We start from the raw sequence: 18,251 nt of genomic DNA on the forward strand, positions 1-18,251 counted from the left end.
GTTGTGTCATGCATAGCAGCCCTCAAACACTTGAAAGTTGATTCATTCAAAGAGGTCACCTGAGTATCTTTGTTGCTTTGTATATAGAATGTATTAAGCTGATGACACTATGGATGTATTCCTTTGATTACATTGAGAAAGCCATGTACTGACTTGTATTTATTGAATCTTTTTTTATGAATAAAGTTGATTTTACCAAATAAAAACAAACAAGAAGGTATCAGTGTTTGTAATTATGATGATGAAATTAACAGATTATAATCAAAACCAATGTAAACCTTTGTTGTTTGTCATGTACATCAATGATCTGGTTGAAGGTGTGGTAAATTGGATTAGTAAGTATGCAGATGATACCAAGATAGGGGGTGTTGTGGATAATGAAGAGGATTTCCAAAGTCTACAGAGTGATTTAGGCTGAAAGATGGCAGATGGAGTTTAATGCGGATAAATGTGAGGTGCTACACCTTGGCAGGACAAATCAAAATAGGACGTACATGGTAAATGGTAGGGAATTGAAGAATACAGTTGAACAGAGGGATCTGGGTATAACCGTGCATAGTTCCTTGAAGGTGGAATCTCATATAGATAGGGTGGTAAAGAAAGCTTTTGGTATGCGAGCCTTTATAAATCGGAGCATTGAGTATAGAAGCTGGGATGTAATGGTAAAATTGTACAAGGAATTGGTGAGACCAAATCTGGAGTATGGTGTACAATTTTGGTCGCCCAATTATAGGAAGGATGTCAACAAAATAGAGAGAGTACAGAGGAGATTTACTAGAATGTTGCCTGGGTTTCAACAACTAAGTTACAGAGATAGGTTGAATAAGTTAGGTCTTTATTCTGTGGAGCGCAGAAGGTTAAGGGGGGACTTGATAGAGGTCTTTAAAATGATGAGAGGGATAGACAGAGTTGATGTGGACCAGCTTTTCCCTTTAAGAATAGGGAAGATTCAAACAAGAGGACATGACTTCAGAATTAAGGGACAGAAGTTTAGGGGTAACATGAGGGGGAACTTCTTTACTCAGAGTGGTAGCGGTGTGGAATGAGCTTCCAGTGGAAGTGGTGGAGGCAGGTTCGTTGGTATTATTTAAAAATAAATTGGATAGGCATATGGATGAGAAGGGAATGGAGGGTTATGGTATGAGTGCAGGCAGGTGGGACTAAGGGAAAAACGTTGTTCGGCACGGACTTGTAGGGCCGAGATGGCCTGTTTCTGTGCTGTAATTGTTATATGGTTATATGGTTAATATACAAAATGCTGGAGGAACTCAGCGGGTTAGGCAACATCTGTGGAGTGAATAGACAGATGATCTTTTGGATTGGAACCCTTCTTCAGAAAAATGTTTATTCACAAAATAACTTTGTGAATAAAAAACAGATGCAGGAAATACAAATCAGTTGATGGTACACAAAAATGCTGGAGAAACTCGGCGGGTGCAGCAGCATCTATGGAGCGAAGGAAATAGGCAACGTTTCAGGCCTAACCCCTTCTGAAGCATCCTAAACGCTTTCTCCAGCATTTTTGTGTACCTTTGATTTTCCAGCATCTGCAGTTCCTTCTTGAACAAATCAGTTGATGCTTTCTTTACATTTTGCAGACTGAAGAAGGGTCCCAACCTGAACTGTGGCCTGTCCATTGCCTCCACAGATGCTAGACACAAAATGTTGGAGTAACACAGCGGGACAGGCAGTATCTCTGGAGAATATGGAGATGTGATGTTTGGCATCATAGAACCATAGAAAATATGTGCAGGAGTAGGCCATTTGGCCTGTTGAGCCAGCACCGCTGATCATCCAAAATCAGTACCCAGTTCCTGCTATTTCCCCATATCCCTCGATTCATTTAGCCCTAAAAATTAAATCTAACTCGAAAACATCCATTGAATTGGCCTTCACTGCCTTCTGTGGCAGAGAATTCCACAGATTCACAAGTCCCTGGGTGAAAAGGTTTTTCCCCATCTCAGTCCTAAATGGTCGACCCCTTATTGTTAAACTGTGACCCCTGGTTCTGGACTCCCCCAACATCGGGAACATTTTTCCTGCATCTACCCTGTCCAGTCCTCTGAATTTTATATAATAAAGTTCTTCCTAAAATTATATCTCTGTCTCCCTCTAATTATATTATAATAATGTTCTTCCTAAAATTAGGAGAACAAAATTGCACACAATACTCCAGGTGCGGTCTCACCAGGGCGCTATACAACTGGAGTAGGACCTCCTAAACTCAAATCCTCTCACAATGAAGCCTTTATTTACTGCCTGCTGTACCTGCATGCTTACTTTCAGAGACTGACGTACAAGCACACACAAGTTTCGTTGCACCTCCCCTTCTCCTAATCTGACACCATTCAGATATAATTTGCCTTCATATTCTTGCCACCAAAGTTGATAATCTCACATTTATTCACATTTTACTGCATCTGCCATGCTTTTGCCCACTCATCCAACCTGTCCCCGTTACCCTGCAGCCTCATAGCATCCTCCTCGCAGCTCACACTGCCATCCAAGTTTGTGTAATCCACAAACTTAGAGATGTTATTTTTAAATCGCTCGTCTGAATCATTAATATATATTGAAAACAACTGGGCTCCCAGCACCGAGCCTTGCGGCATCCCACTAGTCACTGCCTGCCATTCTGAAAAGGACCCATTAATTCCTACTCTTTGCTTCCTGCCTCCCAACCAGTTCTCTATCCATGTCAATATCCTACCCCCAATACCATGTGCTCTAATTTTGCACACTAATCTCTTGTGTGGGACCTTGTCAAAAGTTTTTTGAAAGTCCAGTTACACCACATCCACTGGGTTTCCCTTATCCATGCTATTTGTTACTTCCTCAAAAAATTCCAAAAGATTAGTCAAGCATGATTTCCCCTTCATAAACCCATGCTGACTTTGACCGATCCCGCCACTGCTTTGCAAATGCGCTGCGAAAACATCTTTAATAATCGACTCAAGCATCTTCCCCTTCTTCAGAATGATTGTAGTACAAAGAACCTAGTAGATCATGTGATCATAGATAGTAGATCATGTGCTGTACTATCATAAAACAGTACAGCACATGAACAGGCCAGTGTCTGTGCCGAACATGATGCCAAGATAAACTAATGTGATCAACCTGCACATAATCCATATCCCGTATAGATTATCTCCATGTCTATATCCATTCCCAGCACATCCATCTGCCTAACAAAAGGCCTCTTAAACACCACCGTTATGTCTGCCTCCATCACCATCCCTGGCAGCGCAATCCAGGCACTTCCCAAACTTACCTTACACACCTCGTTTAAATTTTGCCCTACTTACCTAGGAGGGGAGGTTAGAAAAAAGATCTGGTGACACGTGAAGGGGGGGGGGGGGTTGTGGACGGTGGGTTGTCCTGCAAAATAAATTTACAGAAACAAGGATTCGCTGGTAGATACGAAATGCTGAAGTAACTCAGCGGGTCAGGCAGCATCTCTGGAGAAAATGCTTAGGTGACGTTTTGGGTTGGGACCCTTCTACAGCCTGATATGTTGCCTGACCCGTTGAGTTACTCCAACATTTTGTGTCAATCTTTGGTATAGGGGGGTTGCACGTAAGGTCACTGGGTCATAGGGCTTGACGCACGGAGCCGCTCAATCCATCTGGAGGACATCCGTCACTTCAGGTAAATGTTATTAATGCTAGAAACGCGTACTTTCCTACCTGTTAAAAACCGCCAAAATGTTGAATTTTTGCGCTGAGAAAATTGTGGGAGTCAGGGTAAGTGTGAGAGACATGTACCCAACTTTAGAATTCCAAAAGTGAAGCGAATTGAAGGTAAAGAGAAGCGAGAACTGAAGGGACTACAGCAGCTAAAGTGCTTGGTAAACATTGGCCATGCAGATATCAGAATTGAAAATATTGGGAATTATCGCGTTTGCTCACTGCATTTCCTCAAGTAAGGCAATATTTGTGTTTGTTCTTGATTCCTTTGATATCTAAAAATTCTCAGAAGTGATAAATCTGGCTGTAATTTTTTCTTCAGATGCGTTTTCATTTTGTATGTAAAAACCCACGGGAACCATGGGCGATTTAAAAAAAAAAAACTACAGCCAGATTTATCACTTCTGAAACTTTTTAGATTGATGAAATGCAGTGAGCAAACGGCCAATGTTCGCCAAGCACTCTGTCTGTTGTTGTCCCTTCAGCTCTTGCTTCTATCTACCGTAATTTCTCTTCATTTTTGGAATTCTGAACTATGCTAAATGTCACACGCTTATACCGATTTCCATAATTTCAGCGGGTTTTAACGGGCCCGCTACGCTGGAAACAATGGTCAGTGCCTACCTGCAGTTCATTGCGTGTACTCCATTTGGAGTAGCGTAGCAACAGTACGGGTCATGGGTCGTGACCCGACTGCCGTGAAACCTCCCTACAAACCAGCATCTGCTGCAGCTCGTTTCTTTACACGTGCAGACATTTGCAAGAATTGCAGATGCTGTTTTATACAAAAAGACACAAAGTGCTGGAGGAACTCAGCGGGTCACGCAGCATCTCTGGAGAACATGGATTAGGTGAACATGGAAAACATGTCAGGGGAAGAGAAATGTGACCTGTCTACGTCCTCCAGAGATGTTGCCTGACCTGCTGAATTACTCCAGCACATTGTGTCCTTTTGTGAATTAACCAGCATCTGCAGTTCTTTGTTTCTACATGGGTGGGTGGGATGGGGTTTCCAGCAAGAGTGTACTGTCTTCAGACTGATTGTAAGGGGGCGGGGAGAAAGCTGGAAGAGAGGAGGGGCAGGACAAAGCCTGTGTGAGCCAAAGATCTTATAGCGGAGCTCTAAGATCTTTGGCCTGGTGTGAGCTGCCGAGAGGCGTAGCAGCGACCAGAGAGGCTGCGCTGGGGCGGGCCGAGCCAGCGTTCTCCCCGGCCTTCGCTGGCAGTGAGCGGGACGGGGACCCGGGGCAATGAGCCGCCTCCCCCTCACCTTTAAAGCCACTGGTAAGTTTGCATGGGTTTGTTTACTGTGAGCGAGGAAACGGGGAAAACAAAAAAACAAGTCCGAGAGTTTCCATTCTGAAGCACTCCCGTTCGACGTGCGTTGTAATGTGCATTTCCTGAAGTTTTTTTTAAATGCAATTCAATCAATGCGGTCGGAAAAGGGACGAAGGTGCGTGTGCAACCAGCTGGGCCCCTCGTTGCATTTGGGAATTCCCCACTCTCTTGCATTGTGCAATCATTTACGAGGAGATGGGAGGTATGTGTACGTGCATTAAGCCCAGCAGCGTGGACCTGGTTAGTTATTCCAGCACGTGATGTCCAATATATTGACCAGTAAACTATCCATTAGACCAATCCTACATTACACAACATCATCACTATTACATCTCCAGATTCAGGGTACACATAAATGCTGGAGAAACTCAGCGGGCGAGGCAGCATCTATGGAGCGAAGGAAATAGGCAACGTTTCGGGTCGAGACCCTTCTTCAGACTGGAAAATATGGTTATTATTTTAAAGTAATACGAACAATTAAATCAGGGTAATTCAGAGGAATTGCTTTATTTTCTTTCATTTCCAAAAAATATTTTATCTGCGAGTTTGTGGCAGCCTGGCTTGAATGTAGAATTTCTTCAACGTCTGAAGAAGGGTCTCCAGATTCAGGGGCAGTTTCTTCTCAGCTGCTATCAGGCAAGTGAACCACCCTACCAACAACTAGAGAGTAGTCCTGAGCTACTATTTGCCTCATTGGACACCCTTGGACTATCTTTGATAGGACTTTACTGGACTTTATCTTGCACTAAACGTTATTCCCTTTATCATGTATCTACACTGTGGATGCCTCGATTGTATTCATGGATTGTCTGTCCACTGAGTGGTTAGCACGCAACAAAGGCTTTTCACTGTACCTCGGTACATGTGACAATGAACTAAACTCAGAAATTGGAACCTAATTTTTATTTGTGTAAGAAGGAACTGCAGATGATGCTGGAGTAACTTAGCGAGTCGGGCAGTATCTTGGATGCTGCCTGACCCACTGAGTTACTCTAGCATTTTCTGTCTAATCCTATTTTTATTATTCTTGCATCACATCAACACACCTCCTTATCCCACACCCTGATTCTGACCCAACCCGAAACGTCGCTTATTCCTTCTCTCCAGAGATGCAGCCCCATCCGCTGAGTTACTCCAGCATTTTGTATCTACCTGATACTAACTCTCATGGACAAACTGGATGACCAACTTGCACGTCTTTGGAATGTAGGAGGTATTGGAGGAAACCTAGGGGGTCATGGGAAGAAAGCATGAACTTCACACTGATAGCACAGGTGTCAGGGGTTATGGGGATAGGCAGGAGAATGGGGTTGAGGGGGAAAGATAGATCAGTCATGATTGAATGGCGGAATAGACGATGGGCCAAATGGCCTAATTTTGCTCTTATAACAGGAATTTCTGAGACAGGATTAGATGCCGGTGTCTGGCATTGTGCAGCTGCAACTTTACTTTCTGCACCACTGCCATCCAGCTCGGTTTTGATATATTCTCATCTGAATGAGGATGTTGCACATAAATCATTGCGATTCCCTCCATAAGTCACACTGCAGCCATAGACTGAGTTGCAGTCAGCTGCCCTTTGACTCTTTCAACTCCTGCAAAAACTTGAAATATTTACACTTGCAGATGGCTAGTACGTTCAGAGACAGCTTATATTTCAAAGTGCATGTTTAATTCCTTACTTGGGTTCATATAAACTGAAGAAGGGTCTTGATCCGAAACGTTACCTATTCCTTTTTTCCAGAGATGCTGCCTGACCCGCTGAGTTAGTCCAGCTTTTTGTGTCTATCTTCGGTGTAAACCAGCATCTACAGTTCCTTTCTACACATCGTGTAAACACCGTTTGGTGTCCCAATGATTGGTGCACTCTCAAGTCTGACTCGATGACAATCATTAGGGAAAAATGATTGATTGATATAGTAGAGAGTGTAGAGAGTGGATGCGAAGGTGAGGTACGTAGAACGTGTGTGATCGGGTGATCGATGGTCGAAGTGGACTCTGTATATCTAAAACTAAAGCACCTGTGTAAAATCTGTAAGGGAATTTGAATAAGGGTCAACATTTATGCTGCAGGAAGTAACTGCAGATGCTGGCTTAAATCGATGACGGACACAAAAAATATTTGGGCAGTCACAGTGGTGCAGCGTTAGGGTTGCTGCCTTATAACGAATGCAGCGCCGGAGACCCGGGTTCGATCCCAACTACGAGTGCTGTTTGTCCGGAGTTTGTATGTTCTCCCGTGACCTGTGTGGGCTTTCTCTGAGATCTTTGGTTTCTTCCCACATTCCAATAACGTACAGGCTTGCAGGTTAATTAGCTTGGTAAATGTAAAAAATTGTCCCTAGTGGGTGTCGGATAGTGTTAATGTTCGGGGATCGCTGGTCGGCGCGGACCCGGTGGGCCGAAGGGCCTGTTTCCGCATTGTATCTCTAAACTAAAAAAAGTTGGAATATATCAGTGGGTCCGACAGCATCTCGGGAGAAAAGGAATAGGTGATGTTTCGGGTTGAGACCCTTCTTAAGGTGTTGGACATGTTGCCAGTTGAGTATATGCTGGAAAATATGGTTAGAGTAATAGGAAAAATTAAATCGAGGTAATTCAGAGGAATAATTTTATTTTATTTCATCTCCAACAAAAATTTATTATCTGCAGGATTTTGTCGGCCTGGGTTGAATGCAGAATTTCTTCAACGAGTCTATTAAGAATACCACACAAGATGGACAGCATCAGTGACAGTCTTACACAGGAAAACATCCCATGCCTTTCCATCAGTGTCTACCATCCGGGAGATAAGGAAGAAGATGTTTTCAGCTTTATCACATTCAATGAGCCGCAGACGTATGAAGCTTATGAGATAGTGACTTTCGGTAGGAAGAACACTTGCAACTTCCAACTAAAGCACGAACGAGCTTCTCGGTTGCAGTTCCAGCTTGAAGCGTTGGTCGGGGCGAACTGTTCAGATCTTCAGTTTGAGATTAAAAACCTGAGCAACCGATTTGCGCTTTATATCAATGGTAATAAGCTGAGCTACCTACAAAAACAGCTCCTGCCTTGCCAATCTGTCATCCAGTTCACTGAATTTCAGTTTCTTCTGGAACATGCCGGGGGTGATTCAGTCTCTAAGTTTCAAGTTGTGATTCAGAAGGGCACCCCTTTACCTCATCTAAATATGGACGCCAGGTATCCTCGGTCTGAAGCACATTTTTCTAAGTGCCAGCACGATCCACGTGAACCGATAGAAGTTGATGAAGATCTCAACCAATACATGCTTTCATAATAATGAGACATTATATATGTTTTTGAAGTTTACTGCAGTCATCTTTAATTTTGCCCATATTTTTATCCCCATTGAGTGTGACAAAGGAAAGTTGCAAAAAACCATGATCGAATGGTGAGCAAACTCAAAGGACCGAATGGCCTAATTCTACTCCTTTGCTCAAATGAAACAGTTGAATTATGTTACTCTTTTGCATGGTATAGCTCAAAAAGAAAGAGCGTTACTGAAATCAGCAAAATGTAATCACCAGACTGATTCCTGGGATGTCCGGACTTTCATATGAAGAAAGACTGGATAGACTCGGTTTGTACTCGCTAGAATTTAGAAGATTGAGGGGGATCTTATAGAAACTTACAAAATTCTTAAGGGGTTGGACCGGCTAGATGCAGGAAGATTGTTCCCGATGTTGGGGACGTCCAGAACAAGGGGTCACAGTTTAAGGATAAGGGGGAAATCTTTTAGGACCGAGATGAGGAAAACTTTTTTCACACAGAGAGTGGTGAATCTCTGGAATTCTCTGCCGCAGAAGGTAGTTGAGGCCAGTTCATTGGCTATATTTAAGAGGGAGTTAGATGTGGCCCTTGTGGCTAAAGGGATCAGGGGGTATGGAGAGAAGGAAGGAACAGGATACTGAGTTGGATGATCAGCCATGATCATATTGAATGGCGGTGCAGGCTCGAATGGCCTACTCCTGCACCTATTTTCTATGTTTCTAAAGCCAAAGTTCATAAGTTCTCAGAGCAGAATTAGGCCATTCGGCCCATCAAGTCTACACCCCCATTCAATCATGGCAGATCTATCTTTCCCTTTCAACCCCATTCTCCTGCTGTCTCCCCATAACCTGACACACTTACTAATCTAGAATCTGTCAATCTGAGCCTTACAAATTCCCAATGACTTGACCTCTACAGTCATCTGCGGTAGTGAATTCCACAGATTCCACCCTCTGACTAAAGAAATTCCTCCTCATCTCCTTTCTAAAGGTAAGTCATTTTATTCTGAAGCTATGGCCTCTGGTCCTAGGCTCTCCCACAAGTGGAAACATCCTCTCCAAATCCACTCTAGGCCTAAAATAGTAACAGATTTTATTATACCTTTACAAATTTATTGTGAATTTTTTAAAGATGGTTTGTAGGCCTCTTGAGCATTAAAGTAGCTTTATATTTGCTAAGGAGGTAAACTAAGAAGCTTAATGTGTAAAAGATCATCGACATTATAGAATTAACCAGATTCATTATAATTTACATGGACTGCCTTTAATGTCTGTCTGTTTACTGTTATTTTAGTTCATGCTAGTAATCTTTTCAATAGGTTTTCACCTACACTTGGCTGTTTGACCTTGTAATGTTGCAGTATTTTTGTATGTTTTCTTTTCATTTCCACTAAGCTTTATGGAAAGTTATATTAAACAAGCAGTACATAGATATTATCATTACTAAATGGTCCTGAGTAAGACTATATAAGACGTTGGTGAGACAGCATTTAGAATATTGTGTTCAGTTCTGGGCACCATGTTATAGGAAATAAATTGTCAAGCTTGAAAGGGTTCAGAAAAGATTTACGAGGGTTTTGCCAGGACTAGTGTTTGTGAGCTATAGGGAGAGGTTGAGTAGGCTGGGTCTCTACTCAATGGAGCGCAGGAGGATGAGGGAGGATCTTATAGAGGTGTACAAAATCATGAGAGGAATTGATCGGGTAAATGCACAGAGTCTCTTGCCCAGAGTAGGGGAATCGAGGACCAGAGGACATAGGTTCAAGGTGAAGGGGAAAAGATTTAATAGGAATCCGAGGGGTAACTTTTTCACACAAAGGGTGGTTGGTGCATGGAACAAGCTGCCAGAGGAGGTAGTTGAGGCTGGGACTATTCCCATCGTTTAAGAAACAGTTAGCCAGGTACATGGATAGGACAGGTTTGGAGGGATATGGAAAATGCGCAGGCAGGCGGGACTAGTGTAGCTGGGACATTGTTGGCCAGTGTGGGCAAGTAGGGCCGAAGGGCCTGTTTCCACACAGTATCACTCTATGATTAGCCAGGCCCTGTGTCTGTTCTGGTTTTGATAACGTGGAAGAGAAGCGTGTAGTGGGGGAAGATGGGGAAAGATGGAAATGAGCGCAATTATCCCCGGTTTGAAAGATCTGACAGACTGTAGAAACAAAGGCTTTCCGTTCCCATTCAGATGATTTTGTGTAAAATGATTAGGGAATTATTTTATATATTTAAAGTCGATAAGTAGCTCACTGTGGGAGCTGCCTACATGCTATTGATTTAAATTAATTTAAATATACTGAGTGATGCCTTTAAGAGGCCTAATCCATACATCAGTTATCGAGTCCAGTCATTTCATAGAATCAAACAGCGGGAAAACAGGCCCAACTTACCCATGTCAAGATGCCCCATCTACACAAGTCCCACCTGCCCGCAGAAGATCATTGAGACACAACTACCAGCCTTGGAGGGCATCTACCACACACGGTGCCTCAGGAAGGCCGTCAGCATCCATAAAGACTCCTCACACCCTTATAATGGACTGTTCGAACTACTACCCTCCGGCAGACGTTACAAGGCCTTCTAAGCCCGAACCTCCAGACTCAGGAACAACTTCATTCCCAGAGCTTAAGAGGGAACTGCAGATGCTGGAGAATCGAAGGTTACACAAAAAAGCTGGAGAAACTCAGCGGGTGCAGCAGCATCTATGGAGCGAAGGAAATAGGCAACGGGCTACTCTCCTTTTCCCTTTCTTGTCCCACCCCACCCCGCCCCCCCCCGATCAGTCCAAGAAGGGTTTCGGCCCGAAACGTTGCCTATTTCCTTCGCTCCATAGATGCTGCTGCACCCGCTGAGTTTCTCCCAGCTTTTTTGTGTAACCTTCATTCCCAGAGCTATAGTGGCTCTGAACCGGCCCTGCTGAGTGCCCCCCACGCCCCATGGACTGTCTCCCTCGGATGGTCACGTGCATAGACACATCTGCACTTTAGTCTGTTTGAATTGTTTTGACTATTTTACTGTTCTTTTTACAAACCATGTTCTCGGGGTATCTAAATCTAAATGTTATTAGTTATTTATGTTATGACATCGGATGGAAGCTGCATACCAAATCTCGTTACGCTTATGTGCAATGACAATAAAATATATTAAACCTTTCCATAGACAATAGGTGCAGGAGTAGGCCATTCGGCCCTTCGAGCCAGCACTGCCATTCAATGTGATCGTGGCTGATCATCCCCAATCAGTACCCTGTTCCTGCTTTCTCCCCATATCCCCTGACTCCGCTATCTTTAAGAGCCCTATCTAGTTCTCTCTTGAAAGTATCCAGAGAACTGGCCTCCACCGCCCTCTGAGGCAGAGAATTCTGAGAATGCTGAGAAAATGGAGCGGCTGGGCTTGCATATTCTGGAGTTTAGTAGAATGAGAGGGGATCTTATTGAAACATATCAGATTGTTAAGGGTTTGGACACGCTAGAGGATGGAAACATGTTCCCGTTGTTGGGGGAGTCCAGAACCAGAGCCCACAGTTTATGAATAAGGAGTAAGCCATTTAAAACGGAGACGAGGAAACACTTTTTCTCACAGAGAGTTGTGTGTCTGTGGAATTCTCTGCCAAAATATGTTTCTTGTTTAAAGCTTGCACAATCACCCAAACTACTTATTTATTTATCATCTAATAACAGACAAGCCTGCAGCATGGAATGATGTCAACAATCCTGATTTTGGCAAATAATAAAATGTCCTGATTTTGTCCAACTAACAGCTGACAAGTATCCCATTCCTTAGCTTGCATCTGAGTATTTTAAAACGCATTGATAGTTTACGATTATTTAAATGGTAAATGTAGCTTCAGAAGCGTTTTCATTTTGCATGTTAAAACCCACCTGAGAACCATGGGCGATTTTGCAATTTTACTGACGGATTTTTCACTTTTAAAACTTTTCATATAACAAATGAATAAAGATAAAAATGCCTTACTTTTGATGAAATGCAGCGAGCAAACGCAATAATTCCCGATATTTTGGATCTTTAAATCTCCACGGCAAATGTCCGCAAAGCACTTCCGCTGGTTTTGCACCTTCAGCTCCCTCTTGAATTTACCTTAGTTTCTATCTTTTTTTTGGACTGTAAATTTAGGTAGCTGTGCCTCACGGTCACCCCGACTGGCACAGTAAATTGCAGCTCAAAAACTGGCCGTTTTCGATGTTTTTAACGGGTGTGAAAGTGCGTGTTTTCCCATTCACTAACATGTACCGGAAGTACCAAGTGTACTCCAGTTTAAATTTTCGGTCACGTGGGTGCGGATCTACGCTCCAGTGACCTTTTGTGAAATCACCCTATTTGCTGAAGTAAGTGTGCGTGTGGAAACTTGCGTAATTGTTAATCTTACTGGACACACGCTAATACACACATACCTTGTACAGGGAGGAACTGCAGGTGCTGGTTTAAACCGAAGACAGACACAAAAGGCTGGAGTAAATCAGCGGGTCAGGCAGCATCTCTGGAGAAAAGGAATAGGTGATATTTCGGGTCAACTGGTCTTCAGACCGACAGTCAAGGGAAAGGGAAACGGGGGATATCGGCATATCTTCCATTCATTTGTCCTTAGTACCGTCTATATCTCTTGTTCCTCTTTCCCCTGACTCAGTCTGAAGAAGGGTCTCGACTCGAAATGTCACCTATTTCCTTCGCTCCATAGATGCTGCTGCGCCCGCTGAGTTTCTCCAGCAATTTTGTGTACCTTCGATCTTCCAGCATTGCAGTTCATTCTTGAAAACTTCTGCAAGAAATCTTAGATGTCTCAAAATCTCAAAATTGTCTTAAATCTGGATCAAGGACACACAAAAATCCAGCTATAGCTTCATACACCAACCAATTACTTCTGCCAAAGGTTAGGTCAGTTTCATCAATCTCCAGAACAAATACAGAAGACAGGAACACAATGTTACCGAATTTATTGCAGTATCGCCTTTAATTTACTGGGGAAGGTGTTACTATTGTTGATGCATTGAGCCGAGCAAGTCTTTTTCTCGTGATTTCTCTCTGCTTTGTCTACTTCATTCAACTCCAACCTGTCTCCTTTCATTCTCCAATTTCATTATTGCTGTTGCTGCAATTTTCTGAGAAAAGCGAGTGTGTGGAAACACGATTAGGTCCTTGACATCAATCGCTTGGTGTCGTTTAGACAGGCGGCCCTATATGCCAAACAAGTTAAAACATACACTGCTTCGGAGTCTCAACATATCAGCACCAGTCAAGTAAGTCGTCCCGACCAAAGATCGTTTTGCGTGGGGAACCTGAAGAAATACAGGTCGGATCGCCTACATGTGCGATTCGAGCAAATTATAGCAGAGCAGTACGCTCCGCTTGTAGATGAGGACGCCATGACAGAAGCCGATTACAGAAATGGCGCTGAAGATTACCCATCACCTACTACGGCTTTTTCGCGGAGTGCACCATCTTGCTCCGCTCTATGATCTTTGGGATTTAGTATTAATAGACATTCTCCTAACATGTGCAAACTGCCACCTAATTAACAAGGACAGGCACATCACCCAATGTGTGACACAGTTCATAGAAACATAGAATGTAGGTGCAGGAGTAGGCCATTCGGCACTTCGAGCCGGCACCGCCATTCAATATGAGCGTGGCTGATCATATGGCCTAATTTTCATTCAACATACATCAATATGTTCCACATTCATCATGTTGGATAGGAAACTAGATGAAGTGCAAATGAGGGAAAGCCTGCAAAAGTTTGTGCAAGCCAAAGTTAATGGCAGATGACACAATAGTTCCCTCCATTCCTTCTCCCAGGACAAGGTGTAAACACATGCACTGCAGGCAGTAAGTAATTAGTGAACCACATATGTAGCTGCATTTCTTTCACCTGAGCAATGTTCATTAAAATACATTGATGTGGTAACACCACAATTATTTTAACGCAACTAAAATATATCTAATATCTACAAAAAAATTCAAGAATAGATACATTGTCACTATGTTTAAATCATTGAAAATTTCTCAAAGTATCGATCTGCCACTTCTATCTCATTTACAAGTTTCATTACTCATTTTCAAGGAGCTCAACATATTTCAATGTTAATATTTTATTTTCATAAATTTGCCTACCAATGTCTTCGTACTGAAAGTGATGTGGCTTCATTTTAAGAGAATTTAAACTCAGTGAATGCACTTTGTTATTTTGACCTGAGAAACGTAACTTCCAACACATAATTTTTGGCATAGCTTGCAGTTTAAAGTAATTTTAGATTAACTTTAAAGTATTTTACCTTTAAAGTAATTTTAGGTTTATTGCACCATCTAGAGGAACCTTTTAGGTCTTTTTTTTGCTTCTCCAGTCCTCGTGCCTCCAAAAAGAAATTAGCATTCCCACGTCTGTTTGCAAAGCAATAGGCATTTATTGCGCCTAATTTTCATTCAACAATATTTTCCACATTCATCATGTTGGATAGGAAACTAGATGAAGTGCAAATGATGGAAAACCTGCAAAAATTTGTGCAAGCCAAAGTTAATGGCAGATGACATAATAGTTTCACATCTTGATTGTTGCCTATAAAACAATACACATATATTATCTACAATTTTATTTCAACCGTATCCCTGTGATCAGTAAGCAATTTCAACACCACCTTCATAAACTGCAGATACAATGTCATGGGTATGCCTAACATAAGTTTTCAATTCCTATTAGTTTATCTTAGAGATACAGTGCGGAAACAGGCCCTTTGGCACACCGAGTCCGCACCGACCAGTGATCCCCACACATTAGCACTGTCGTGCACACGAGGGACAATTTACAATCTTTACCGAAGCCCATTAACCTACAAGCCCGTATGTCTTTGGAGTGCGGGAGGAAACCAGAGCACCTGAGGAAACCCTACGCGGTCACGGAAAGAATGCACAAACTCCGTACAGACAGCACCTGTGGTCAGGATCGAACCTGGGTCTCTGTAAGCAGCAACTCTTAATGCTGCGCCACTGTGCCGCCTTTAATTTTAAAAGACGTTAACATCTTTTACTTGAATGGAATTACTTGATAAAACATCTCCAAACCAGCATAAAAATAATTAAATTGAATAATTTTCGCCAATGATCAAATATCTGGTTTATTGGTTAAGAAAGAACTGCAGATGCTGGAAAAATTGAAAGTAGACAAAAATGCTGGAGAAACTCAGCGGGTGAGGCAGCATCTATGGAGCGAAGGAATACGTGACGTTTCGGGTTGAGACCCTTCTTCAGAATATCTGGTGTACAATTCTAAACATGTTAGAGGGATCTTGGCCAAGTGTGGAATGCAGCAATATAACAACAGGACTAGCTAAACCAGCTTCTGTCTGCAAATACATTTGTTAGAATATAAAACAGCCTAAAAGCTGGCTTAATGCTCAGCATCATTACATATAAATAAATGTTCCAGGAATATTAGTTCTTCCCATTATGGCATTGGATATGCGGTTCCTTCATTTGATAAGACATTTGTGTCTGTTGCTGAAATCCTTGTCCAAACCGATAGAAGTATATTTTCATTACGCTGTTCGCCGTAGAATTTGTGTACCTATCCCCCCCCCCCCCCCCCCCATCTCCCCTTCTGTTTTGTTTTTCTGTTTCTTGTTTTTTGTGTAAAATTGTATGTATGCACTGAGTACGAGCAGCTTTCAGTTTCACTGTACATGTATAGTGACAATAAATGGCATATCTATATCTGTTCACTATTATTCACACCACCACAAAGAGTGCTGTGGATGGCGTTAAAGTTTTGTCATTAATGGAACCTTGAATGGCTTTCAACTTTACTGACCAGTTAACCGGACATTAAAGAAAGCTATAAAGCATGGCAGTGTTGTAGAAATTATGGACACAAGGAACTGCAGAAGCTGAAATTACAGCATTATGACGAAAAGATCATTGCAAGCACAAATACAATGGTCGCCGATAACTTAGTTCTGCTATTTAATATGAGGAATGTAGAATTCTCCAAAAGTTGCAATGGATTGAGACGAATTGGAAATGATTGCAAGCACAAATGCAATAACTTATGTATGCTAAAGCACAAGCACAATTTTATTTTCCTTCACTGGTCTAGGTCCGTGTCTGAGCCGAGTGTACCTGCACCAAATGCAGCCAGGGGCTGACCCAGAGTCACTAATTGACAGGTTTGTAGCAGCAGATGTTTATATCGTTCAAGAGATTACTTCCTCTAGCCGCTAAATGGACTACATGGTTAAAGGGAATGTCTTTGTATGCATGCAAACTCTCCGTTGGGGACCTTCAGAGCTTCTTCACAGATAAATCTTCAAAACAGTCTTTTGATGAATAAATTCTTTATTGTTGATGAAAAACAATAAGGTACATCCAAACTTCTTCCGACCTGTACACTGTAATCTTCATCGAACTCCAGCTTATTGCATTAAACGTTAGAAAACTCCTCGTGTCTCCGTTACACTTCGCATGGTCAAAGGGTACGCCTTCCCCATGCTGGTCCAAAACTAAACTAAAAACTAAGCTTCTGTGCAAGAAACTTAGCTCCAAACATGCCCTAAATACGTCATAAATCCCACCCACAATATGACGGGCAGTCTAAAATTCAAAGACACATGTCATAATTAATGACACACAAAACAAGCCAAATGGCCACCACATACAGGCCCCTGTTCCAAGTATATAACGAGGCAATTATTAATAAACATCAAAAAAGTAGCCATGAAGCCTTAACATATATCAAAAAGCAAAAATATCAGGGAATTGAACCCCATGGCACCTCGTCGGGGAATTGAACCTCGGTCTCCCGCGTGACAGTCGGGGATACTAACCACTAACGAGGAAAATAATAGCATGCACTATATATCTGCAATCAGAATTCTTCATCGACTCTTCCATCTTCACTTTCGCCTTCTAGAAGCAAGCATAACTTGATTATTAATTTTTATTAAAACACTGGTTTTAGTTTAAAGTCGCACCGTACGCACCAAACCCTTAAAGTCAGGCATGATACCCAGTATATAGTCCAAAACATTACAGTCCAAAGCTTTGATAACATATAACGTCTTCCTCCGTGTCCGATCAACTCGTGAATGTGTTGTAACAACAATGTTGAAGTGTGAAAATCCTTCGAGAGATTAACAGGATTTTTACCAATAAAGTTCAACGTTAGGTTTGATTTAATTTCCGGATCATTAGCAGAGATTTCAAATCTCAGCTCAAGCTTTGTCCATTCTCTGTCTGGCTTACAGAGAGATTTGAGTTCATTGATCCATCTCTTATCGCTTAAGAAGCGGCTCGCTGTCAGTTTTCTGGAAACTTCATCCGCAGGATTTTCTTCTGTGATAACATATTTTAGTTGCACAACATTAGTAACTCCCAACGCTCTTCCCATTGGCAGATTGTCTCTGTCCAAATCCAACTCTCTGCTTTCTTTGGCTCCATCATCTAGTGGAATGTTTTCACAATTGTCGCTGATCCACTTTTAATGTGTGAATCTTCCCTTATTGCAAAGGGAAGTCAGATATTCTACTGGTTGAATTTGACTTGGATTTTAAATAATCATCCTTGTAGAAATTCATCTTCAACGAGATTCTTACTTCATGAAATTTAGTATATTCGCCAAACTTGCGTTTCAGTCTGGTTGCGTTGCTCTGCCATATGACGATTATTCGATAGAATAACACTTTCTTGTTTGAAAGGTAAGTCCAGACAATAGTGTCTGTCAATCTTTACTGAGTAGTTCATAATATCCATAAACTTCAACTCTTCATTCAACATCTCTTCACATTCCTTGTCGATACTTTCATTGAAGTCATGATTGTATGGCTTCATCAACGGCTTTTCTAATTTATCAGTAGATATTTGATTAACAGCAATTCAGATTCAGATTCAGATTCAGAAAACTTTATTGTCTGTCGTAACAGAAAATCCTCTTTGACGTGGCTCAACATACAGACAG

At 42.1% G+C, this 18,251-nt stretch overlaps 1 protein-coding gene across 1 annotated transcript; it reads left to right on the forward strand.

Moving 5' to 3' along the window:
* Nucleotides 1-4,820: 4,820 nt before the first annotated feature.
* On the forward strand, nucleotides 4,821-10,899 carry LOC129701779 (TRAF-interacting protein with FHA domain-containing protein A-like). The gene is made up of 2 exons (XM_055643207.1): nucleotides 4,821-4,970; nucleotides 7,677-10,899. The coding sequence occupies exon 2, from the start codon at nucleotides 7,741-7,743 to the stop codon at nucleotides 8,299-8,301; it is 561 nt and encodes a 186-aa protein (XP_055499182.1). The 5' UTR covers nucleotides 4,821-4,970; nucleotides 7,677-7,740; the 3' UTR covers nucleotides 8,302-10,899.
* Nucleotides 10,900-18,251: the final 7,352 nt, after the last annotated feature.

Source organism: Leucoraja erinacea, chromosome 11 (assembly GCF_028641065.1).
Source record: "Leucoraja erinacea ecotype New England chromosome 11, Leri_hhj_1, whole genome shotgun sequence".
Classification (NCBI taxonomy): Eukaryota; Metazoa; Chordata; class Chondrichthyes; order Rajiformes; family Rajidae; genus Leucoraja; species Leucoraja erinaceus.

Excerpts from the sequence above, each read along its gene's own strand:
- LOC129701779 (XM_055643207.1), top strand. The coding sequence starts at position 7,741 with ATGGACAGCATCAGTGACAGTCTTACACAGGAAAACATCCCATGCCTT.